This window comes from Mustelus asterias, chromosome 22 (genome assembly GCF_964213995.1).
Source record: "Mustelus asterias chromosome 22, sMusAst1.hap1.1, whole genome shotgun sequence".
Taxonomy (NCBI): Eukaryota; Metazoa; Chordata; class Chondrichthyes; order Carcharhiniformes; family Triakidae; genus Mustelus; species Mustelus asterias.
The window spans coordinates 74,792,612-74,818,688 of NC_135822.1; the positions used below are offsets into that span (position 1 = coordinate 74,792,612).

Consider the following 26,077-nt stretch of genomic DNA (forward strand, 5'->3'; position numbering starts at 1 on the left):
TGTAGTATTGTCAGAATGTAGTATTGTCAGAATGTAGTATTGTCAGAATGTGGTATTGTCAGAATGTAGTATTGTCAGAATGTGGTATTGTCAGAATGTAGTATTGTCAGAATGTAGTATTGTCAGAATGTAGTATTGTCAGAATGTAGTATTGTCAGAATGTGGTATTGTCAGAATGTAGTATTGTCAGAATGTAATATTGTCAGAATGTAGTATTGTCAGAATGTGGTATGGTCAGAATGTAGTATTGTCAGAATGTAGTATTGTCAGAATGTAGTATTGTCAGAATGTAGTATTGTCAGAATGTGGTATTGTCAGAATGTAGGATTGTCAGAATGTAATATTGTCAGAATGTAGTATTGTCAGAATGTAGTATTGTCAGAATGTGGTATTGTCAGAATGTAGTATTGTCAGAATGTAGTATTGTCAGAATGTGGTATTGTCAGAATGTAGTATTGTCAGAATGTAGTATTGTCAGAATGTAGTATTGTCAGAATGTAGTATTGTCAGAATGTGGTATTGTCAGAATGTAGTATTGTCAGAATGTAATATTGTCAGAATGTAGTATTGTCAGGATGTAATATTGTCAGGATGTAGTATTGTCAGAATGTGGTATTGTCAGGATGGAGTATTGTCAGGATGGAGTATTGTCAGAATGTAGTATTGTCAGAATGTAGTATTGTCAGAATGTAGTATTGTCAGAATGTGGTATTGTCAGAATGTAGTATTGTCAGAATGTAGTATTGTCAGAATGTAGTATTGTCAGAATGTAGTATTGTCAGAATGTGGTATTGTCAGAATGTAGTATTGTCAGAATGTAGTATTGTCAGAATGTAATATTGTCAGGATGTAGTATTGTCAGAATGTAATATTGTCAGAATGTAGTATTGTCAGGATGTAGTATTGTCAGAATGTAATATTGTCAGGATGTAGTATTGTCAGAATGTAATATTGTCAGAATGTAGTATTGTCAGAATGTAATATTGTCAGAATGTAATATTGTCAGAATGTAATATTGTCAGAATGTAGTATTGTCAGAATGTAATATTGTCAGAATGTAATATTGTCAGGATGTAGTATTGTCAGAATGTAATATTGTCAGAATGGAGTATTGTCAGAATGTGGTATTGTCAGAATGTGGTATTGTCAGGATGTAGTATTGTCAGAATGTAATATTGTCAGGATGTAGTATTGTCAGAATGTAATATTGTCAGAATGTAGTATTGTCAGAATGTGGTATTGTCAGGATGTAGTATTGTAAGGATGTAGTATTGTCAGAATGTAGTATTGTCAGGATGTAGTATTGTCAGAATGTGGTATTGTCAGGATGTAGTATTGTCAGAATGTGGTATTGTCAGGATGTAGTATTGTCAGAATGTGGTATTGTCAGAATGTGGTATTGTCAGGATGTAGTATTGTCAGAATGTAGTATTGTCAGAATGTGGTATTGTCAGAATGTAGTATTGTCAGAATGTAGTATTGTCAGAATGTAGTATTGTCAGGATGGAGTATTGTCAGAATGTAGTATTGTCAGGATGGAGTATTGTCAGAATGTAGTATTGTCAGGATGTAGTATTGTCAGAATGTGGTATTGTCAGGATGTGGTATTGTCAGGATGGAGTATTGTCAGAATGTAGTATTGTCAGGATGTAGTATTGTCAGAATGTAGTATTGTCAGAATGTGGTATTGTCAGAATGTGGTATTGTCAGAATGTAGTATTGTCAGGATGTAGTATTGTCAGAATGTGGTATTGTCAGAATGTGGTATTGTCAGGATGTAGTATTGTCAGAATGTCGTATTGTCAGAATGTGGTATTGTCAGGATGTAGTATTGTCAGAATGTAGTATTGTCAGAATGTGGTATTGTCAGAATGTAATATTGTCAGAATGTAGTATTGTCAGAATGTAGTATTGTCAGGATGGAGTATTGTCAGAATGTAGTATTGTCAGAATGTAGTATTGTCAGAATGTGGTATTGTCAGAATGTAGTATTGTCAGAATGTAGTATTGTCAGGATGGAGTATTGTCAGAATGTAGTATTGTCAGGATGTCGTATTGTCAGAATGTAGTATTGTCAGAATGTGGTATTGTCAGAATGTAGTATTGTCAGGATGTAGTATTGTCAGAATGTGGTATTGTCAGAATGTGGTATTGTCAGGATGTAGTATTGTCAGAATGTAGTATTGTCAGAATGTGGTATTGTCAGGATGTAGTATTGTCAGAATGTAGTATTGTCAGAATGTGGTATTGTCAGAATGTAGTATTGTCAGAATGTAGTATTGTCAGAATGTAGTATTGTCAGAATGTAGTATTGTCAGGATGTAGTATTGTCAGAATGTAGTATTGTCAGAATGTAGTATTGTCAGAATGTGGTATTGTCAGAATGTGGTATTGTCAGAATGTAGTATTGTCAGAATGTAGTATTGTCAGGATGTAGTATTGTCAGAATGTAATATTGTCAGAATGTGGTATTGTCAGAATGTAATATTGTCAGAATGTAGTATTGTCAGAATGTAGTATTGTCAGGATGTAGTATTGTCAGAATGTAGTATTGTCAGAATGTAGTATTGTCAGGATGTAATATTGTCAGAATGTAGTATTGTCAGAATGTAGTATTGTCAGGATGTAGTATTGTCAGAATGTAGTATTGTCAGAATGTGGTATTGTCAGAATGTAGTATTGTCAGAATGTAGTATTGTCAGAATGTAGTATTGTCAGAATGTAGTATTGTCAGAATGTGGTATTGTCAGAATGTAGTATTGTCAGAATGTGGTATTGTCAGAATGTAGTATTGTCAGAATGTAGTATTGTCAGAATGTAGTATTGTCAGAATGTAGTATTGTCAGAATGTGGTATTGTCAGAATGTAGTATTGTCAGAATGTAATATTGTCAGAATGTAGTATTGTCAGAATGTGGTATTGTCAGAATGTAGTATTGTCAGAATGTAGTATTGTCAGAATGTAGTATTGTCAGAATGTAGTATTGTCAGAATGTGGTATTGTCAGAATGTAGGATTGTCAGAATGTAATATTGTCAGAATGTAGTATTGTCAGAATGTAGTATTGTCAGAATGTGGTATTGTCAGAATGTAGTATTGTCAGAATGTAGTATTGTCAGAATGTGGTATTGTCAGAATGTAGTATTGTCAGAATGTAGTATTGTCAGAATGTAGTATTGTCAGAATGTAGTATTGTCAGAATGTGGTATTGTCAGAATGTAGTATTGTCAGAATGTAATATTGTCAGAATGTAGTATTGTCAGGATGTAATATTGTCAGGATGTAGTATTGTCAGAATGTGGTATTGTCAGGATGTAGTATTGTCAGGATGGAGTATTGTCAGAATGTAGTATTGTCAGAATGTAGTATTGTCAGAATGTAGTATTGTCAGAATGTGGTATTGTCAGAATGTAGTATTGTCAGAATGTAGTATTGTCAGAATGTAGTATTGTCAGAATGTAGTATTGTCAGAATGTGGTATTGTCAGAATGTAGTATTGTCAGAATGTAGTATTGTCAGAATGTAATATTGTCAGAATGTAGTATTGTCAGAATGTAGTATTGTCAGGATGTAGTATTGTCAGAATGTAGTATTGTCAGAATGTAGTATTGTCAGAATGTAGTATTGTCAGAATGTGGTATTGTCAGAATGTAGTATTGTCAGAATGTAATATTGTCAGAATGTAGTATTGTCAGAATGTGGTATTGTCAGAATGTAGTATTGTCAGAATGTAGTATTGTCAGAATGTAGTATTGTCAGGATGTAATATTGTCAGAATGTAGTATTGTCAGGATGTAGTATTGTCAGAATGTAGTATTGTCAGAATGTAGTATTGTCAGGATGTAATATTGTCAGAATGTGGTATTGTCAGAATGTAGTATTGTCAGAATGTAGTATTGTCAGGATGTAATATTGTCAGAATGTGGTATTGTCAGAATGTAGTATTGTCAGAATGTAGTATTGTCAGGATGTAATATTGTCAGAATGTGGTATTATCAGGATGTAGTATTGTCAGAATGTAGTATTGTCAGAATGTAGTATTGTCAGAATGTAGTATTGTCAGAATGTGGTATTGTCAGAATGTAGTATTGTCAGAATGTAGTATTGTCAGAATGTAGTATTGTCAGAATGTAGTATTGTCAGAATGTGGTATTGTCAGAATGTAGTATTGTCAGAATGTAGTATTGTCAGAATGTAGTATTGTCAGAATGTAGTATTGTCAGGATGTAGTATTGTCAGAATGTAATATTGTCAGAATGTGGTATTGTCAGAATGTAGTATTGTCAGAATGTAGTATTGTCAGAATGTAGTATTGTCAGGATGTAGTATTGTCAGAATGTAATATTGTCAGAATGTGGTATTGTCAGAATGTGGTATTGTCAGGATGTAGTATTGTCAGAATGTGGTATTGTCAGAATGTAGTATTGTCAGAATGTAGTATTGTCAGAATGTGGTATTGTCAGAATGTAGTATTGTCAGAATGTAGTATTGTCAGAATGTAGTATTGTCAGAATGTAGTATTGTCAGAATGTGGTATTGTCAGAATGTGGTATTGTCAGAATGTAGTATTGTCAGAATGTAGTATTGTCAGGATGTAGTATTGTCAGAATGTGGTATTGTCAGGATGTAGTATTGTCAGAATGTAGTATTGTCAGAATGTGGTATTGTCAGAATGTAGTATTGTCAGAATGTGGTATTGTCAGGATGTAGTATTGTCAGGATGTAGTATTGTCAGAATGTGGTATTGTCAGGATGTAGTATTGTCAGAATGTAGTATTGTCAGAATGTAGTATTGTCAGAATGTAGTATTGTCAGGATGTAGTATTGTCAGAATGTGGTATTGTCAGGATGTGGTATTGTCAGAATGTAGTATTGTCAGAATGTGGTATTGTCAGAATGTAGTATTGTCAGAATGTGGTATTGTCAGGATGTAGTATTGTCAGAATGTAGTATTGTCAGAATGTGGTATTGTCAGGATGTAGTATTGTCAGAATGTAGTATTGTCAGAATGTGGTATTGTCAGGATGTAGTATTGTCAGAATGTAGTATTGTCAGAATGTAGTATTGTCAGAATGTAGTATTGTCAGAATGTAGTATTGTCAGAATGTAGTATTGTCAGGATGTAGTATTGTCAGGATGTGGTATTGTCAGAATGTGGTATTGTCAGAATGTAGTATTGTCAGAATGTAGTATTGTCAGGATGTAGTATTGTCAGGATGTAGTATTGTCAGAATGTAGTATTGTCAGGATGTAGTATTGTCAGGATGTGGTATTGTCAGAATGTGGTATTGTCAGGATGTAGTATTGTCAGAATGTAGTATTGTCAGGATGTAGTATTGTCAGGATGTAGTATTGTCAGGATGTAGTATTGTCAGGATGTAGTATTGTCAGGATGTGGTATTGTCAGAATGTGGTATTGTCAGGATGTAGTATTGTCAGAATGTAGTATTGTCAGAATGTAGTATTGTCAGGATGTAGTATTGTCAGGATGTAGCATTGTCAGAATGTGGTATTGTCAGGATGTAGTATTGTCAGAATGTAGTATTGTCAGAATGTGGTATTGTCAGAATGTGGTATTGTCAGAATGTAGTATTGTCAGAATGTGGTATTGTCAGAATGTAGTATTGTCAGAATGTAGTATTGTCAGAATGTAGTATTGTCAGAATGTAGTATTGTCAGAATGTAGTATTGTCAGGATGTAGTATTGTCAGGATGTAGTATTGTCAGAATGTAGTATTGTCAGAATGTAGTATTGTCAGAATGTGGTATTGTCAGAATGTGGTATTGTCAGAATGTAGTATTGTCAGAATGTAGTATTGTCAGAATGTGGTATTGTCAGAATGTAGTATTGTCAGAATGTGGTATTGTCAGAATGTAGTATTGTCAGAATGTAGTATTGTCAGAATGTAGTATTGTCAGAATGTAGTATTGTCAGAATGTAGTATTGTCAGGATGTAGTATTGTCAGAATGTAGTATTGTCAGAATGTAGTATTGTCAGAATGTAGTATTGTCAGAATGTGGTATTGTCAGAATGTGGTATTGTCAGAATGTAGTATTGTCAGAATGTAGTATTGTCAGAATGTGGTATTGTCAGAATGTAGTATTGTCAGGATGTAGTATTGTCAGAATGTAATATTGTCAGAATGTAGTATTGTCAGGATGTAGTATTGTCAGAATGTAGTATTGTCAGAATGTAGTATTGTCAGAATGTAGTATTGTCAGGATGTAGTATTGTCAGAATGTAATATTGTCAGAATGTAGTATTGTCAGGACGTAGTATTGTCAGAATGTAGTATTGTCAGAATGTAGTATTGTCAGAATGTAGTATTGTCAGAATGTAGTATTGTCAGAATGTAGTATTGTCAGAATGTGGTATTGTCAGGATGTAGTATTGTCAGAATGTAGTATTGTCAGAATGTGGTATTGTCAGAATGTAGTATTGTCAGAATGTAGTATTGTCAGAATGTGGTATTGTCAGGATGTAGTATTGTCAGAATGTAATATTGTCAGAATGTAGTATTGTCAGGATGTAGTATTGTCAGAATGTAGTATTGTCAGAATGTAGTATTGTCAGAATGTAGTATTGTCAGGATGTAGTATTGTCAGAATGTAGTATTGTCAGAATGTGGTATTGTCAGGATGTAGTATTGTCAGAATTTAGTATTGTCAGAATGTAGTATTGTCAGGATGTAGTATTGTCAGAATGTAGTATTGTCAGAATGTAGTATTGTCAGAATGTAGTATTGTCAGGATGTAGTATTGTCAGAATGTAGTATTGTCAGGATGTAGTATTGTCAGAATGTAATATTGTCAGGATGTAGTATTGTCAGAATGTAATATTGTCAGAATGTGGTATTGTCAGAATGTAGTATTGTCAGAATGTGGCATTGTCAGAATGTAGTATTGTTAGAATGTGGTATTGTCAGAATGTAGTATTGTCAGGATGTAGTATTGTCAGGACGTAGTATTGTCAGGATGTAGTATTGTCAGAATGTAGTATTGTCAGGATGTAGTATTGTCAGAATGTAGTATTGTCAGAATGTGGTACTGTCCGGATGTAGTATTGTCAGAATGTAATATTGTCAGAATGTAGTATTGTCAGAATGTAGTATTGTCAGGATAGAGTATTGTCAGGATGTAGTATTGACAGAATGTAGTATTGTCAGAATGTAGTATTGTCAGGATGTAATATTGTCAGGATGGAGTATTGTCAGAATGTAGTATTGTCAGAATGTAGTATTGTCAGAATGTAGTATTGTCAGGATAGAGTATTGTCAGGATGTAGTATTGTCAGAATGTAGTATTGTCAGAATGTAGTATTGTCAGGATGTAATATTGTCAGGATGGAGTATTGTCAGGATGTACTATTTTCAGAATGTAGTATTGTCAGGATGTAGTATTGTCAGAATGTAATATTGTCAGGATGGAGTATTGTCAGAATGTAGTATTGTCAGAATGTGGTATTGTCAGAATGTGGTATTGTCAGGATGTGGTATTGTCAGAATGTAGTATTGTCAGGATGTAGTATTGTCAGGATGTGGTATTGTCAGAATGTAGTATTGTCAGAATGTAATATTGTCAGAATGTAGTATTGTCAGAATGTAGTATTGTCAGAATGTAGTATTGTCAGGATGTCGTATTGTCAGAATGTGGTATTGTCAGGATGTAGTATTGTCAGAATGTAGTATTGTCAGGATGTCGTATTGTCAGAATGTGGTATTGTCAGGATGTAGTATTGTCAGAATGTAGTATTGTCAGGATGTAGTATTGTCAGAATGTAGTATTGTCAGGATGTCGTATTGTCAGAATGTGGTATTGTCAGAATGTAATATTGTCAGAATGTAGTATTGTCAGAATGTAGTATTGTCAGAATGTAGTATTGTCAGGATGTAGTATTGTCAGGATGTAGTATTGTCAGGATGTAGTATTGTCAGAATGTAGTATTGTCAGAATGTAGTATTGTCAGGATGTAGTATTGTCAGGATGTAGTATTGTCAGGATGTAGTATTGTCAGGATGTAGTATTGTCAGAATGTGGTATTGTCAGAATGTAGTATTGTCAGGATGTAGTATTGTCAGAATGTAGTATTGTCAGAATGTAGTATTGTCAGGATGTAGTATTGTCAGGATGTAGTATTGTCAGGATGTAGTATTGTCAGAATGTGGTATTGTCAGAATGTAGTATTGTCAGAATGTAATATTGTCAGAATGTAGTATTGTCAGAAAGTAATATTGTCAGGATGTAGTATTGTCAGGATGTAGTATTGTCAGAATGTAGTATTGTCAGAATGTAGTATTGTCAGAATGTAGTATTGTCAGAATGTAGTATTGTCAGGATGTAGTATTGTCAGGATGTAGTATTGTCAGAATGTAATATTGTCAGAATGTAGTATTGTCAGAATGTAGTATTGTCAGGATGTAGTATTGTCAGGATGTAGTATTGTCAGAATGTAGTATTGTCAGAATGTAGTATTGTCAGGATGTAGTATTGTCAGAATGTGGTATTGTCAGGATGTAGTATTGTCAGGATGTAGTATTGTCAGAATGTAATATTGTCAGAATGTAGTATTGTCAGAATGTAGTATTGTCAGGATGTAATATTGTCAGGATGTAGTATTGTCAGGATGTAGTATTGTCAGAATGTAATATTGTCAGAATGTAGTATTGTCAGAATGTAGTATTGTCAGGATGTAGTATTGTCAGAATGTAGTATTGTCAGAATGTAGTATTGTCAGGATGTAGTATTGTCAGGATGTGGTATTGTCAGAATGTAGTATTGTCAGAATGTAGTATTGTCAGAATGTAGTATTGTCAGAATGTAGTATTGTCAGAATGTAGTATTGTCAGGATGTAGTATTGTCAGAATGTGGTATTGTCAGAATGTAGTATTGTCAGAATGTAGTATTGTCAGGATGTAGTATTGTCAGAATGTGGTATTGTCAGAATGTGGTATTGTCAGAATGTAATATTGTCAGAATGTAGTATTGTCAGAATGTAGTATTGTCAGAATGTGGTATTGTCAGAATGTAGTATTGTCAGAATGTGGTATTGTCAGAATGTAATATTGTCAGAATGTAGTATTGTCAGAATGTAGTATTGTCAGAATGTGGTATTGTCAGAATGTAGTATTGTCAGAATGTGGTATTGTCAGAATGTAGTATTGTCAGAATGTAGTATTGTCAGAATGTGGTATTGTCAGAATGTAGTATTGTCAGAATGTAGTATTGTCAGGATGTAGTATTGTCAGGATGTCGTATTGTCAGAATGTGGTATTGTCAGAATGTAATATTGTCAGAATGTAGTATTGTCAGAATGTAGTATTGTCAGAATGTAGTATTGTCAGAATGTGGTATTGTCAGAATGTAGTATTGTCAGAATGTAGTATTGTCAGAATGTGGTATTGTCAGAATGTAGTATTGTCAGGATGTAGTATTGTCAGGATGTAGTATTGTCAGGATGTAGTATTGTCAGAATGTAGTATTGTCAGGATGTAGTATTGTCAGAATGTGGTATTGTCAGAATGTAGTATTGTCAGAATGTAGTATTGTCAGGATGTAGTATTGTCAGAATGTGGCATTGTCAGGATGTAGTATTGTCAGGATGTAGTATTGTCAGAATGTAGTATTGTCAGGATGTAGTATTGTCAGGATGTAGTATTGTCAGAATGTAGTATTGTCAGAATGTAGTATTGTCAGAATGTAGTATTGTCAGAATGTAGTATTGTCAGAATGTAGTATTGTCAGGATGTAGTATTGTCAGAATGTAGTATTGTCAGGATGTAGTATTGTCAGAATGTAATATTGTCAGAATGTAGTATTGTCAGAATGTGGTATTGTCAGAATGTAGTATTGTCAGGATGTAGTATTGTCAGAATGTGGTATTGTCAGAATGTAGTATTGTCAGGATGTAGTATTGTCAGGATGTAGTATTGTCAGAATGTAGTATTGTCAGAATGTAATATTGTCAGAATGTAGTATTGTCAGAATGTAGTATTGTCAGAATGTAGTATTGTCAGGATGTAGTATTGTCAGAATGTGGTATTGTCAGAATGTAGTATTGTCAGGATGTAGTATTGTCAGGATGTAGTATTGTCAGAATGTAGTATTGTCAGGATGTGGTATTGTCAGAATGTAGTATTGTCAGAATGTGGTATTGTCAGAATGTAGTATTGTCAGGATGTAGTATTGTCAGAATGTAATATTGTCAGAATGTAGTATTGTCAGAATGTAGTATTGTCAGAATGTAGTATTGTCAGGATGTAGTATTGTCAGAATGTGGTATTGTCAGAATGTAGTATTGTCAGAATGTAATATTGTCAGAATGTAGTATTGTCAGAAAGTAATATTGTCAGAATGTAGTATTGTCAGAATGTAATATTGTCAGAATGTGGTATTGTCAGAATGTAATATTGTCAGAATGTAGTATTGTCAGAATGTGGTATTGTCAGAATGTAGTATTGTCAGAATGTAGTATTGTCAGAATGTAATATTGTCAGAATGTAGTATTGTCAGAATGTAGTATTGTCAGAATGTAATATTGTCAGGATGTAGTATTGACAGAATGTAGTATTGTCAGAATGTAGTATTGTCAGGATGTAATATTGTCAGGATGGAGTATTGTCAGAATGTAGTATTGTCAGAATGTAGTATTGTCAGAATGTAGTATTGTCAGGATAGAGTATTGTCAGGATGTAGTATTGTCAGAATGTAGTATTGTCAGAATGTAGTATTGTCAGGATGTAATATTGTCAGGATGGAGTATTGTCAGGATGTACTATTTTCAGAATGTAGTATTGTCAGGATGTAGTATTGTCAGAATGTAATATTGTCAGGATGGAGTATTGTCAGAATGTAGTATTGTCAGAATGTGGTATTGTCAGAATGTGGTATTGTCAGGATGTGGTATTGTCAGAATGTAGTATTGTCAGGATGTAGTATTGTCAGGATGTGGTATTGTCAGAATGTAGTATTGTCAGAATGTAATATTGTCAGAATGTAGTATTGTCAGAATGTAGTATTGTCAGAATGTAGTATTGTCAGGATGTCGTATTGTCAGAATGTGGTATTGTCAGGATGTAGTATTGTCAGAATGTAGTATTGTCAGGATGTCGTATTGTCAGAATGTGGTATTGTCAGGATGTAGTATTGTCAGAATGTAGTATTGTCAGGATGTAGTATTGTCAGAATGTAGTATTGTCAGGATGTCGTATTGTCAGAATGTGGTATTGTCAGAATGTAATATTGTCAGAATGTAGTATTGTCAGAATGTAGTATTGTCAGAATGTAGTATTGTCAGGATGTAGTATTGTCAGGATGTAGTATTGTCAGGATGTAGTATTGTCAGAATGTAGTATTGTCAGAATGTAGTATTGTCAGGATGTAGTATTGTCAGGATGTAGTATTGTCAGGATGTAGTATTGTCAGGATGTAGTATTGTCAGAATGTGGTATTGTCAGAATGTAGTATTGTCAGGATGTAGTATTGTCAGAATGTAGTATTGTCAGAATGTAGTATTGTCAGGATGTAGTATTGTCAGGATGTAGTATTGTCAGGATGTAGTATTGTCAGAATGTGGTATTGTCAGAATGTAGTATTGTCAGAATGTAATATTGTCAGAATGTAGTATTGTCAGAAAGTAATATTGTCAGGATGTAGTATTGTCAGGATGTAGTATTGTCAGAATGTAGTATTGTCAGAATGTAGTATTGTCAGAATGTAGTATTGTCAGAATGTAGTATTGTCAGGATGTAGTATTGTCAGGATGTAGTATTGTCAGAATGTAATATTGTCAGAATGTAGTATTGTCAGAATGTAGTATTGTCAGGATGTAGTATTGTCAGGATGTAGTATTGTCAGAATGTAGTATTGTCAGAATGTAGTATTGTCAGGATGTAGTATTGTCAGAATGTGGTATTGTCAGGATGTAGTATTGTCAGGATGTAGTATTGTCAGAATGTAATATTGTCAGAATGTAGTATTGTCAGAATGTAGTATTGTCAGGATGTAATATTGTCAGGATGTAGTATTGTCAGGATGTAGTATTGTCAGAATGTAATATTGTCAGAATGTAGTATTGTCAGAATGTAGTATTGTCAGGATGTAGTATTGTCAGAATGTAGTATTGTCAGAATGTAGTATTGTCAGGATGTAGTATTGTCAGGATGTGGTATTGTCAGAATGTAGTATTGTCAGAATGTAGTATTGTCAGAATGTAGTATTGTCAGAATGTAGTATTGTCAGAATGTAGTATTGTCAGGATGTAGTATTGTCAGAATGTGGTATTGTCAGAATGTAGTATTGTCAGAATGTAGTATTGTCAGGATGTAGTATTGTCAGAATGTGGTATTGTCAGAATGTGGTATTGTCAGAATGTAATATTGTCAGAATGTAGTATTGTCAGAATGTAGTATTGTCAGAATGTGGTATTGTCAGAATGTAGTATTGTCAGAATGTGGTATTGTCAGAATGTAATATTGTCAGAATGTAGTATTGTCAGAATGTAGTATTGTCAGAATGTGGTATTGTCAGAATGTAGTATTGTCAGAATGTGGTATTGTCAGAATGTAGTATTGTCAGAATGTAGTATTGTCAGAATGTGGTATTGTCAGAATGTAGTATTGTCAGAATGTAGTATTGTCAGGATGTAGTATTGTCAGGATGTCGTATTGTCAGAATGTGGTATTGTCAGAATGTAATATTGTCAGAATGTAGTATTGTCAGAATGTAGTATTGTCAGAATGTAGTATTGTCAGAATGTGGTATTGTCAGAATGTAGTATTGTCAGAATGTAGTATTGTCAGAATGTGGTATTGTCAGAATGTAGTATTGTCAGGATGTAGTATTGTCAGGATGTAGTATTGTCAGGATGTAGTATTGTCAGAATGTAGTATTGTCAGGATGTAGTATTGTCAGAATGTGGTATTGTCAGAATGTAGTATTGTCAGAATGTAGTATTGTCAGGATGTAGTATTGTCAGAATGTGGCATTGTCAGGATGTAGTATTGTCAGGATGTAGTATTGTCAGAATGTAGTATTGTCAGGATGTAGTATTGTCAGGATGTAGTATTGTCAGAATGTAGTATTGTCAGAATGTAGTATTGTCAGAATGTAGTATTGTCAGAATGTAGTATTGTCAGGATGTAGTATTGTCAGAATGTAGTATTGTCAGGATGTAGTATTGTCAGAATGTAATATTGTCAGAATGTAGTATTGTCAGAATGTGGTATTGTCAGAATGTAGTATTGTCAGGATGTAGTATTGTCAGAATGTGGTATTGTCAGAATGTAGTATTGTCAGGATGTAGTATTGTCAGGATGTAGTATTGTCAGAATGTAGTATTGTCAGAATGTAATATTGTCAGAATGTAGTATTGTCAGAATGTAGTATTGTCAGAATGTAGTATTGTCAGGATGTAGTATTGTCAGAATGTGGTATTGTCAGAATGTAGTATTGTCAGGATGTAGTATTGTCAGGATGTAGTATTGTCAGAATGTAGTATTGTCAGGATGTGGTATTGTCAGAATGTAGTATTGTCAGAATGTGGTATTGTCAGAATGTAGTATTGTCAGGATGTAGTATTGTCAGAATGTAATATTGTCAGAATGTAGTATTGTCAGAATGTAGTATTGTCAGAATGTAGTATTGTCAGGATGTAGTATTGTCAGAATGTGGTATTGTCAGAATGTAGTATTGTCAGAATGTAATATTGTCAGAATGTAGTATTGTCAGAAAGTAATATTGTCAGAATGTAGTATTGTCAGAATGTAATATTGTCAGAATGTGGTATTGTCAGAATGTAATATTGTCAGAATGTAGTATTGTCAGAATGTGGTATTGTCAGAATGTAGTATTGTCAGAATGTAGTATTGTCAGAATGTAATATTGTCAGAATGTAGTATTGTCAGAATGTAGTATTGTCAGAATGTAATATTGTCAGGATGTAGTATTGTCAGAATGTAGTATTGTCAGAATGTGGTATTGTCAGGATGTAGTATTGTCAGAATGTGGTATTGTCAGGATGTAGTATTGTCAGAAAGTAATATTGTCAGAATGTAGTATTGTCAGAATGTAATATTGTCAGAATGTGGTATTGTCAGGATGTAGTATTGTCGGGATGTAGTATTGTCAGAATGTGGTATTGTCAGGATGTGGTATTTTCAGGATGTAGTATTGTCAGAAAGTAATATTGTCAGAATGTAGTATTGTCAGAAAGTAATATTGTCAGAATGTAGTATTGTCAGAATGTAATATTGTCAGAATGTGGTATTGTCAGGATGTAGTATTGTCAGAATGTGGTATTGTCAGGATGTGGTATTTTCAGGATGTAGTATTGTCAGGATGTAGTATTGTCAGAATGTAATATTGTCAGAATGTGGTATTGCCAGGATGTCGTATTGTCAGAATGTAGTATTGTCAGAATGTAGTATTGTCAGGATGTAGTATTGTCAGGATGTAGTATTGTCAGGATGTAGTATTGTCAGAATGTAGTATTGTCAGGATGTAGTATTGTCAGAATGTAGTATTGTCAGGATGTAGTATTGTCAGAATGTAGTATTGTCAGGATGTAGTATTGTCAGAATGTGGTATTGTCAGGATGTAGTATTGTCAGAATGTAGTATTGTCAGAATGTAGTATTGTCAGGATGTAGTATTGTCAGAATGTGGTATTGTCAGGATGTAGTATTGTCAGGATGTAGTATTGTCAGAATGTAGTATTGTCAGGATGTAGTATTGTCAGAATGTGGTATTGTCAGGATGTAGTATTGTCAGGATGTAGTATTGTCAGGATGTAGTATTGTCAGAATGTAGTATTGTCAGGATGTAGTATTGTCAGAATGTGGTATTGTCAGGATGTAGTATTGTCAGAATGTAGTATTGTCAGAATGTAGTATTGTCAGGATGTAGTATTGTCAGAATGTGGTATTGTCAGGATGTAGTATTGTCAGGATGTAGTATTGTCAGAATGTAGTATTGTCAGGATGTAGTATTGTCAGGATGTAGTATTGTCAGGATGTAATATTGTCAGAATGTGGTATTGTCAGGATGTAGTATTGTCAGGATGTAGTATTGTCAGGATGTAGTATTGTCAGGATGTGGTATTGTCAGGATGTGGTATTGTCAGGATGTGGTATTGTCAGGATGTGGTATTGTCAGGATGTAATATTGTCAGAATGTGGTATTGTCAGAATGTAGTATTGTCAGGATGTAATATTGTCAGGATGTAGTATTGTTTTTGAGATAGATGATCATATTGAACGCAGGAGACTCAAAGAGCTGAATAACCTCCTCCTGCTCCTATTTTCCATGTTTGTTATTGAGTTTGGATGTGTGTTTTTTGATATATTAGTAGTTTTTGCTGTGTTATTCCTTGCTATATATTTTGTTATAAATGTATCTATGTTCTGGATTGCTGTGTCCATTATTTAATCTTGCAGAGAATGGATTTTTTTTGCTTCTGTCAGACATGTAATTATTTTCTGATTTAATTCTTGCTGATTTGATTGGTTCGTTTGCAGTTTTATTTGATGCTTGCAGTCCCGTTAACTGGGAGCCGGCGGCGAGACAGGAAGAGAGTGGAAACCGACCAGCCCCCCCACCCATCCCTCCCTCTCCTTGGAGCAACTCAGTAATATTCTCTTGAATAAAACACACAGACAGATACACACAGAGACAAGCGGAGTGACTCACAGATGTACAGTCCTGTTGGGCAGAAGGCTGGGCTGCGGGATGTCCACCAGCTCCTGTTTGCTGCAGACCACCCTTCTCCGCACCTGAGGGTAAGTGGGTCCCTTAGACCTCTCCTCAATGCAGACACAACTGTTAGTGAGCAGCTCCGAGCAGCAGTGTGTGTGACAGACCAGAGACAGCCACAATCCGAGCCCAAGCCGCAGGAACATGGTGAGATCTTCACAGCAATAATCTGCACATCCTCCAAACTTCCCCGCGAGCAAGCAGCAACAGCAGAAAAGTTTGCAAAACTTTCTCTCTCTCTCAAAAAGTTTCTGGGAGCGGGGAAGGCAATTGCAACATATTCCTGCTGCCTCCCTCTTCGCTCAGATGTTTGCCTCCAGCTGCCTTTCCTTGAATTAAGGGAATCTCTGTTCCGTTACTCCACATCCTGAGGCAGACAGCTCAAATCCGCTCCCATTCCTTTCACATTCTCGCTTGGAGCTTTTTCCCACATGCCTTTCTCTGCAATTGACATGTATCTTTCTTTCCTTAAACACTCTCCAGTCTCGAAGCTGTGGTCAATCTTTTCAAACAGTCCTTGTAGCCCGGGCTGCAGAGACTCCAACAATCCAGCAACTCCTGTTGTACTGAGCAGCAGCCTGCCTGCTCTGAGTTCCCCTGTCAGTCCCACATCACACACACACTGAGAGAGAGAGGCAGCAGACTCCCTCTGGGTCCTAAAGACAGCTCCTTCCAAACCGGACTGCTCACAGCAAGCCTCCCTGTGAGACCCCAGGCGAAGTGAAAACTTTATTCTCTTTCCTGGGGTGGCACAGTGCTGCTTCACAGCGCCAGGGACCCGGGTTCGATTCCCGACTTGGGTCACTGTCTGTGTGGAGTTCGCACATTCTCCCCGTGTCTGCGTGGGTTTTCTCCGGGTGCTCCGGTTTCCTCCCACAGTCTGAAAGACGTGCAGGTTAGGGTGCATTGACCCGAACAGGTGCCAAAATGTGGCGACTAGGGGATTTTCACAGTAATTTCATTGCAGTGTTAATGTAAGCCTTACTTGTGACTAATAAATAAACTTTATTTTACTTTATTTTGGGCAATGAGCATGTCAAATCTGGAGTGGAAGGGAACCCGAACTCAATGCCATTAGAAACACTACTTTCCAAGGCAAGACTGGGGTTAAATTCCAAGGAGAGATTACATAAACATAAACTCAGGATAGAGTACAGATAATGAGCGGCACGGTAGCACAGTGGTTAGCACTGCTGCTTTACAGCGCCAGGGACCCAGGTTTGATTCCTGGCTTGGGTCACTGTCTGTGTGGAGTCTGCACATTCTCCCCGTGTCTGCGTGGGTTCCCTCCGGGTGCTCCGGTTTCTACCCACAGTCCAAAGATGATGTGGAGTTGCCGGCATTGGACTGGGGTAAGCACAGAAAGTAGTCTCACAACACCAGGTTGAAGTCCAACAGGTTTATTTGGTAGCACGAGCTTTTGGAGCGCCACTCCTTCATCATGATGCCAAAATAAACCTGTTGGACTTTAACCTGGTATTGTGAGACTACTTACTCCAAAGATGTGCAGGTTAGGTGGGTTGACCCTAAGTATCCCAGGACGGGTAGTTAGATTCGGGGGTAAATATGTGGGACTAAAGGGATAGAACCATAGAAACCATAGAAACCCTACAGTGCAGAAGGAGGCCATTCGGCCCATCGAGTCTGCACCAACCACAATCCCACCCAGGCCCTACCCCTACATATTTACCCGCTAATCCCTCTAACCTACGTATCTCAGGACTCAAAGGGACAATTTTTAACCTGGCCAATCAACCTAACCCGCACATCTTTGGACTGTGGGAGGAAACCGGAGCACCCGGAGGAAACCCATGCAGACACGAGGAGAATGTGCAAACTCCACACAGACAGTGACCCAAGCCGGGAATCGAATCCAGGTCCCTGGAGCTGTGAAGCAGCAGTGCTAACCACTGTGCTACCGTGCCGCCCTGGGCCTGGATAAGATGGTCGACGCAGACTCGATGGGCCGAATGACCTCCTTCTGCGCTGTCGAGATTCTATGATTCAGGAAGAAACTTCCTACTGATTGGGGAGTCTTGGCGGAGGGGACATTGTCTAAAATTATTCTTTCAGCAGTGAAATGAGGTGGCGCCTCTACACGGAGAGGGTAACACAAACATGGCATCTGCTGCCAGATGAGTTCTTTATTTTAAAATCTGGGAAGCTGGGGAAATGGCATCCAATCACAGACCAGGCATGAACTCAATCAGTGGTTCAAAGCGGCCTTTTCAGGCTTTGCTGTTTGAGTTATAAGGAGAGGCTGGATAGACTGGGACTTTTTTCTCTGGAGCGTAGAAGGCGGAAGGGTAATCTTATAGAGGTCTATAAAATAATGAAGGGCACAGATCAACTAGATAGTCAATATCTTTTCCCAAAGGTAGGGGAGTCTAAAACTAGAGGGCACAGGTTAAAGGTCGTGAATGTAGCCCAATCCATCTCACAAACCAGCCTCCCATCCATTGACTCTGTCTACACTTCCCTCTGCCTCGGCAAAGCAGCCAGCATAATTAAGGACCCCACGCACCCCGGACATTCTCTCTTCCACCTTCTTCCTTCGGGAAAAAGATACAAAAGTCTGAGGTCACGTACCAACCGACTCAAGAACAGCTTCTTCCCTGCTGCTGTCAGACTTTTGAATGGACCTATCTTGCATTAAGTTGATCTTCCTCTACACCCTAGCTATGACTGTAACACTACATTCTGCACTCTCTCCTTTCCTTCTCTATGAACAGTATGCTTTGTCTGTATAGCGCGCAAGAAACAATACTTTTCACTGTATACTAATACATGTGACAATAATAAATCAAATCAAATCAAAATCAAATCAAAAGGTGAAAGGAGAGATATAAAAGTGTCCAGAGGGGCAATTTTTTCACACAGAGGGTGGTGAGTGTCTGGAACGAGCTGCCAGAGATAGCAGTAGAGGCGGGTACAATTTTGTCTTTTAAAAACCATTTAGGGTAAGATGGGTATAGAGGGATATGGGCCAAATGTGGGCAACTGGGACTAGCTTAGTGGTTGAAAAAAAAGGGCGCCATGGACAAGTTGGACCGAAGGGCCTGTTTCCATGCTGTAAACCTCTATGATTCTATCTGGTGTTTGAGGGATAAGGAATGAAGAATTCTCTGAGGAAGAGATGAGGTGTTCTGATCAGTGACAAGGTGGCCTACACTGAGGTCAGGGCCCTCCGCATCATGGATTCAGAGTGAGGACATGTTCAGCTGACTGATCTGACCCAATGGAATAGCAGGAATGATTGTGTAATCTTCCACAAACACATGAGGGGGAAAGGGATAGAAGGAGATAATGGGAGATTGAGATGAAGAGAGGTTGGAAGGAGGCTTGGTACAGCATTAAAACCAGATGGACCACGTGGGCTGAATGGCCTGTTTCTGTCCTTTACATTCACTGTCACCCCAACAGCTCCAACCACACTCAACGCCATCCAGGACAAAGCAGCCCTGCTATTCACAAACATTCTGTCCCTCCACTGCACAGTAGCAGCAGTGTGTACCATCTACAAGAATCACTGCAAGAACTCACCAAGACTCCTTCAACACCTTCCAAACCCATGAACTTTACCACCTAGAAGGGCAGCAGATACATGGGGACACCACCACCACCTGGAGGTTCCCCTCCAAGTCACTCACCATCCTGACTTGGAAATATATCGGCTGTTCCTTCACTGTCGCAGGGTCAAAATCCTGGAACTGTTCCCGAACATCACTGTGGATGTACCTACGATGTGGAGATGCCGGCGTTGGACTGGGGTAAACACAGTGAGAGTTTTAACAACACCAGGTTAAAGTCCAACAGGTTTATTTGGTAGCAAATGCCATTAGCTTTCGGAGCACTGCTCCTTCGTCAGATAGATTCATAGAATCATAGAATCCCTACAGTACAGAAAGAGGCCATTTGGCCCATCAGGTCTGCACCGACCACAATCCCACCCAGGCCCTACCCCCATATATTTACCCACTAATCCCTCTAACCTACACATCTCAGGACACTAAGCGCAATTTTAGCATGGCCAATCAACCTAACCTGCGCATCTTTGGACTGTGGGAGGAAACCGGAGCACCCGGAGGAAACCCACGCAGACACGAGAAGAATGTGCAAACTCCACACAGATGTCTCTGTGGTGTTTGAGATGGAGTGGACCTGGTTGGCTGTAGAGATTCGCATTCTAATCAGTATTCTGTAACTTGATTTTGTGTCTCTGTGCCCTGTTTGAGAGCAGATTTCCACTCCATCTGACGAAGGAGCAGTGCTCCGAAAGCTAATGCCATTTGCTACCAAATAAACCTGTTGGACTTTATCCTGGTGTTAAAACTCTTCCTGTGATGTACCTACACGGTAAGAAGTCTCACAACACCAGGTTAAAGTCCAACAGGTTTATTTGGTAGCAAATACCATAAGCTTTCGGAGCACTGCTCCTTCGTCAGATGGAGTGGAAATGTGCTCTCAAACAGTGCAAACAGACAAAATCAAGTTGCAGAATACTGATTAGAATGCGAATCCTACAGTCAGACAAACACGGGACACGGTGGACAGAGTACCCTTCGTCGTCCAGTACTTCCCCGGAGCGGAGAAGCTACGACATCTCCTCCGGAGCCTTCAACATGTCATTGATGAAGACGAACATCTCACCAAGGCCATCCCCACACCCCCACTTCTTGCCTTCAAACAACCACGCAACCTCAAACAGACCATTGTCCGCAGCAAACTACCCAGCCTTCAGGAGAACAGTGACCACGACACCACACAACCCTGCCACAGCAACCTCTGCAAGACGTGCCGGATCATCGACACGGATGCCATCATCTCACGTGAGAACACCATCTACCAGGTACACGGTACCTACTCTTGCAACTCGGCCAACATTGTCTACCTGATGCGCTGCAGGAAAGGATGTCCCGAGGCATGGTACATTGGGGAAACCATGCAGACGCTACGACAACGGATGAATGAACACCGCTCGACAATCACCAGGCAAGACTGTTCTCTTCCTGTGGGGGAGCACTTCAGCAGTCACGGGCATTCAGCCTTGGATCTTCAGGTAAGCATTCTCCAAGGCGGCCTTCACGACAGACGACAGCGCAGAGTCGCTGAGCAGAAACTGATAGCCAAGTTCCGCACACATGAGGACGGCCTAAACCGGGATGTTGGATTTATGTCACATTATCAGTAACCCCCACAGCTTGCCTCCTGGGCTTGTAGAATCTCACTAGCTGTTCTGTCTGGAGACAATACACATTTCTTTAACCTGTGTTTAATGTTCCCTCCACCCACATTGTCTGTACCTTTAAGACCTGGCTGGCTGTAGGATTCGCATTCTAATCAGTATTCTGCAACTTGATTTTGTCTGTTTGCACTGTTTGAGAGCACTTTTCCACTCCATCTGACGAAGGAGCAGTGCTCCGAAAGCTTATGGTATTTGCTACCAAATAAACCTTTTGGACTTTAACCTGGTGTTGTGAGACTTCTTACTGTGTTCACCCCAGTCCAACGCCGGCATCTCCACATCATGTACCTACACCACAGAGACTGCAGTGGTTCAAGAAGGCAACTCGCCACCACCTTCTTTGGGCATTTAGGGATGGGCAGTGAATGTCAACCTCGCCAGCAATGGCCACATCCTGCAAATTTTTAAAACATTTGACATGCTCTGATAGAGAGATCTCAGTTTTGCAGAATTCCCCACCGGCTGCAGATCAGAATCAGTTTGAGTGGTTAGTGTTTCACTGTGGGACAATTGGATTGATTCTGTTACACACAATAATGCAGTGTAATAGGAACACTACAGGACAGAGAATCCTGGGACCTGGTCCAGCATCAGTTCCAAACCCACTTTGGCAGCATGAGTACTTCAATTTATCTTTTTAAAAATCAGTAAATAAAAATCCAGCATCAGTAAAAGTAACCAGTGGGCTGTTGAGTTGTATTAAAACCCCGATTGGTTGATTCTTGTTTTTCAGTGAAGGAATTCTGCCGTCCTGCGCTGGTCTATATTAACTCCAGTCCCATACCAATGTGGCTGGCTGTTAACTAGCCCCGAAACTCACCCCGTGAGCCCATCCTGCGCTGGTCTGTATGTGACTCCAGTCCCATACCAATGTGGCTGGCAGTTACCTGCCCCCTAAACTCACCCAGTGAGCCCAAAGCTTGTTTGAAACTCACAATCAATGGTTAAGGAATCAGGCCCAATCACTAATGGTTAGCACTGCTGCCTCACAGCGCCAGGGACCCGGGGCGGCACGGTGGCACAGTGGTTAGCACTGCTGCCTCACAGCGCCAGGGATCCGGGTTCGATTCCCGGCTCGGGTCACTGTCTGTGCAGAGTCTGCACATTCTCCCCGTGTCTGTGTGGGTTTCCTCCGGCTGCTCCGGTTTCCTCCCACACTCTGAAAGACGTGTTGATTCGGTGGATTGGCCGTGATAAATTGCCCCTTGGTGTATTGGTGTTGAGCAGGGTAAACACGTGGGGTTACGGGGATAGGGGCTGGGTGGGATTGTGGTCGGTGCAGATTCAATGGGCTGAATGGCCTCCGTCTGTAGGGATTCTATGATCTTCTATGACCTGCTTCTCAGAATAACTCAGCCTGGGTATTCAAACCTGACCATGGTGTGACACCCACATCCCCAGAATCAACATCAAATGGCCAAGTTACTGACAGCCAGCCGAAAGGATGTAGCAACATCACAGCAGCTTTAAATACTGCCCACCCCAGCAGCTCCCCCCCCGCCCCCCGCCACCAGTAGCCCCCCCTCCCAGCAGCCCCCTCCCTCCCAGCAGCCCCACAGCTCCCCCCAGCAGCCCCCTGATGCACTATCAATACCCAGAGACGGAATCTGGAATAATAGGCTTTTATTAACTATAAAAGGGAACTAACTCTACAGTAAACTCTAACCGAGGGACTGGACCAGAATGAGGCGAAGGGGAGGAGCCTTTATACCCCAGTGAACAGGGGAGGAGCCTCAGGCAGCACCGGTAGGGGTGTGTCCAGTCATCAGAACATAACAGTGGTTTACCACCCCCCCCGTTTAAAAAAAGAGTCTAGCGGGAGTGAGATGGGTGGAACTATATATACAGAGTCACAGATTAATTCGGTGGCTTGATCCGCCGCTGAGGCCGCCGTAGTGTAGGTTGCGATGTCGGTTCCGATGGCCGCGAAGTCAGTTGCGGAGATTGCGGTGTCGACTCCGGCGCCAAAACCCGACTATCGGACCCATCCACAGCCTCGTCCAACTGCCGGGTGCGTGGTGACGGTTCCCGGGGCTCAGGCGAGCTGGACACAGGGGTGAGAGCAGTGAGCAGTGACCCTGGCGCTGTTTGGAGACCAAAAGAGTTTGGGGCTGTGGGGTTGAGGGGCGTAGTGGACTCCGGGGCACCCGCGGGTGCCGGGTCTCGAATCGAGACTGTGTCCTCTCGCCCATCGGGAGATGCCACGTAGGCATATTGGGGGTTGGCGTGGAGGAGCTGGACCCTATCGACCAGGGGATCTGACTTCCGGGTCCGAACATGCCTCCGGAGCAGAACAGGGCCGGGGTACACCAGCCACGACGGTAGGGATGTCCCCGAGGACAACTCCCTGGGGAACGCGAACATTCGTTCGTGGGGAGTGGCATTGGTTGCTGTACACAGGAGGGACCGAATCGAGTGTAGTGCATCAGGGAGGACCTCTTGCCAGCGGGTGACTGGAAGACCCTTAGACCGCAGAGCTAGTAGAACGGCTTTCCAGACTGTTGCGTTCTCTCTTTCCACCTGTCCGTTTCCCCGGGGGTTGTAGCTGGTGGTCCTACTCGAGGCTAGGCCTTTGGAGAGTAGATACTGACGCAGCTCATCACTCATGAAGGAGGATCCCCGGTCGCTGTGGATGTAGCTGGGGTAACCAAACAGAGTGAAGAGACCATGCAGGGCCCTGACGACCGTGGCCGAGGTCATATCCGGGCAGGGAATGGCAAAGGGGAAACATGAATATTCATCTATCACGTTCAGAAAATAGATATTGTGGTCAGAAGAGGGGAGGGGCCCTTTGAAGTCGACACTTAGGCGTTCAAAAGGGCAGGTGGCTTTTATGAGGTGTGCTCTGTCTAGCCGATAGAAGTGCGGCTTGCACTCTGCGCAGACCTGGCAGTGTCTAGTTACAGACCTGACTTCCTCAACGGAGTAGGGAAGGTTGCGGGCTTTAATAAAATGGAAAAGCCTGGTGACCCCCGGGTGGCAGAGGTCATTGTGGAGAGCCTGCAACCGGTCCACCTGCGCGCTGGCACATGCTCCACGGGACAGGGCATCTGGGGGCTCATTGAGCTTCCCGGGTCGGTACAAGATATCATAATTGTAGGTGGAGAGTTCGATTCTCCACCTCAATATCTTGTCATTTTTGATCTTGCCCCGCTGTGTATTGTTGAACATGAAGGCGACGGATCGTTGGTCCGTGAGCAGGGTGAACCGTTTACCGGCTAAGTAATGGCGCCAGTGCCGTACAGCTTCCACTATGGCTTGGGCCTCTTTTTCGACAGAGGAGTGTTGAATTTCAGGGCCTTGGAGGGTTCGTGAGAAGAAGGCCACGGGTCTGCCCACCTGGTTAAGAGTGGCGGCGATGGCAAAGTCAGACGCATCGCTCTCCACCTGGAACGGGATGGATTCGTCTACAGCGTGCATCGTGGCCTTCGCGATATCAGCTTTGATGCGGTCGAAGGCCAGATGGGCCTCTGCCGTCAGGGGAAAAGAGGCGGATTTGATCAGCGGACGGGCTTTGTCCGCATAATTGGGCATAATACGAGAAGAAGCCCAGGCATCTTCTCAGTGCTTTGATGCGAGTGGGGAGGGGGAGTTCCAGGAGGGGACGCATACGTTCCGGGATCGGGGCCGATGACCCCGTTTTCCACCACGTACCTGAGGATGACGAGGCGGTGTGTGCAGAATACACACTTCTCCTTATTATAGGTCAGGTTAAGGAGATTTGCTGTGTGCAGGAATTTGTGGAGGTTGGCGCCATAGTCCTGCTGATCGTGGCCGCAGATGGTGAGAGTTATCCAGGTACAGGAAGGTAGCCTGTAGCCCGTTCTGGTCCACCATTCGGTCCATCTCACGCTGGAAGACCGAGACCCCATTGGTGACGCCGAAAGGGACCCTAAGGAAATAGTATAGGCGACCATCCGCCTCAAAGGCCGTATATGGTCTGTCCTCCGGGCGGATAGGGAGCTGGTGGAATGCCGACTTCAAGTCAATGCTGGAGAACACCCGATAGTGCGCAATCTGATTGACCATGTCAGATATGCGAGGAAGAGGGTACGCGTCCAGCTGCGTGTATCGATTAATGGTCTGACTGTAGTCAATGACCATTCTGTGTTTCTCACCAGACTTTACGACCACCACTTGAGCTCTCCAGGGGCTGGTACTGGCCTGAATGATCCCCTCCTTGAGGAGCCGTTGGACCTCGGACCTGATAAAGGCCCTGTCTCCAGCACTATACCGCCTGCTCTTGGTGGCGATGGGCTTGCAGCCAGGGGCCAGATTAGCGAACAGAGAGGGAGGGGTGATTTTAAGAGTCGAGAGACTGCAGGTTGTGCGCGGTGGGCAATTTCGAAACTGCTGGTTGCAGACGGAGAGCGGGGGAAGAGGCCCATTATAAATCATAGTCACACTCCTCAGGCGGGTCAGGAAATCCAGCCCCAAGAGTACAGCCGCGCAGAGATGAGGCAGCACGAGGAGCCTGAAATTCTCATATACCGTGCCCCTCAGCGTCAGGGTCACTACGCAGCACCCGAGGACATTTACGGAGCGGGATTGCGATGCCATGGAGATCGTTTGTTTGACGGGCCGCACGGAAAGGGCATATCGACTCACTGTATCAGGGTGAATAAAGCTCTCCGTGCTCCCACTGTCAAACAAACAATGCTCCACGTGGCCATTTACCTGGATGTCCATTATGGACCTGGTGAGTTGGTGAGGCTGGGATTGGTCCAGGGTAATCGACGCCACTGTCGAGGCATGCGAGAAGTCACGGGCTGCTGACGACGTCGAAGATGGCGGCCCCCGCTGGTCGCACACGGCTGATGTCATCCAAGATGGCGGCCCCCGCGGGTCACACGCGGCCGATGCCGTCCAAAATGGCGGCTCTTGCGGGTCGCACGCAGCGCTACTGGACCTTGAGGTGGACTTTGCCCGGCAGACCTTCCGCATAGTGTCCCTTCTTCCCACACGCAGAGCAGAACGAATCCTTCGCCGGGCAGCTTCGCCGGGGGTGCTTTCCTAGGCCGCAGAAGTAGCATTTCTGACCAGTGGGGACTGCCGCGGCGGTAGAGTCGTGGACTGCACGCGGCG

The 26,077-nt window shown here is 41.1% G+C and overlaps 1 protein-coding gene across 2 annotated transcripts in view; it reads right to left on the minus strand.

Moving 5' to 3' along the window:
• Positions 1 to 16,337, minus strand: part of adgra2 (adhesion G protein-coupled receptor A2) — a 240,667-nt gene extending 224,330 nt beyond the window's left edge. Inside the window, exon 1 of one of the 2 annotated variants that reach the window (XM_078239650.1) lies at positions 15,685 to 16,337. In XM_078239650.1, coding sequence (XP_078095776.1) covers positions 15,685 to 15,893 — 209 coding nt within the window. In that variant the 5' untranslated portion in view covers positions 15,894 to 16,337. The remainder of the gene's footprint in view (positions 1 to 15,684) is intronic. The other variant, XM_078239651.1, reaches the window with a different exon arrangement.
• Between the last annotated feature and the right edge of the window lie 9,740 nt (positions 16,338 to 26,077).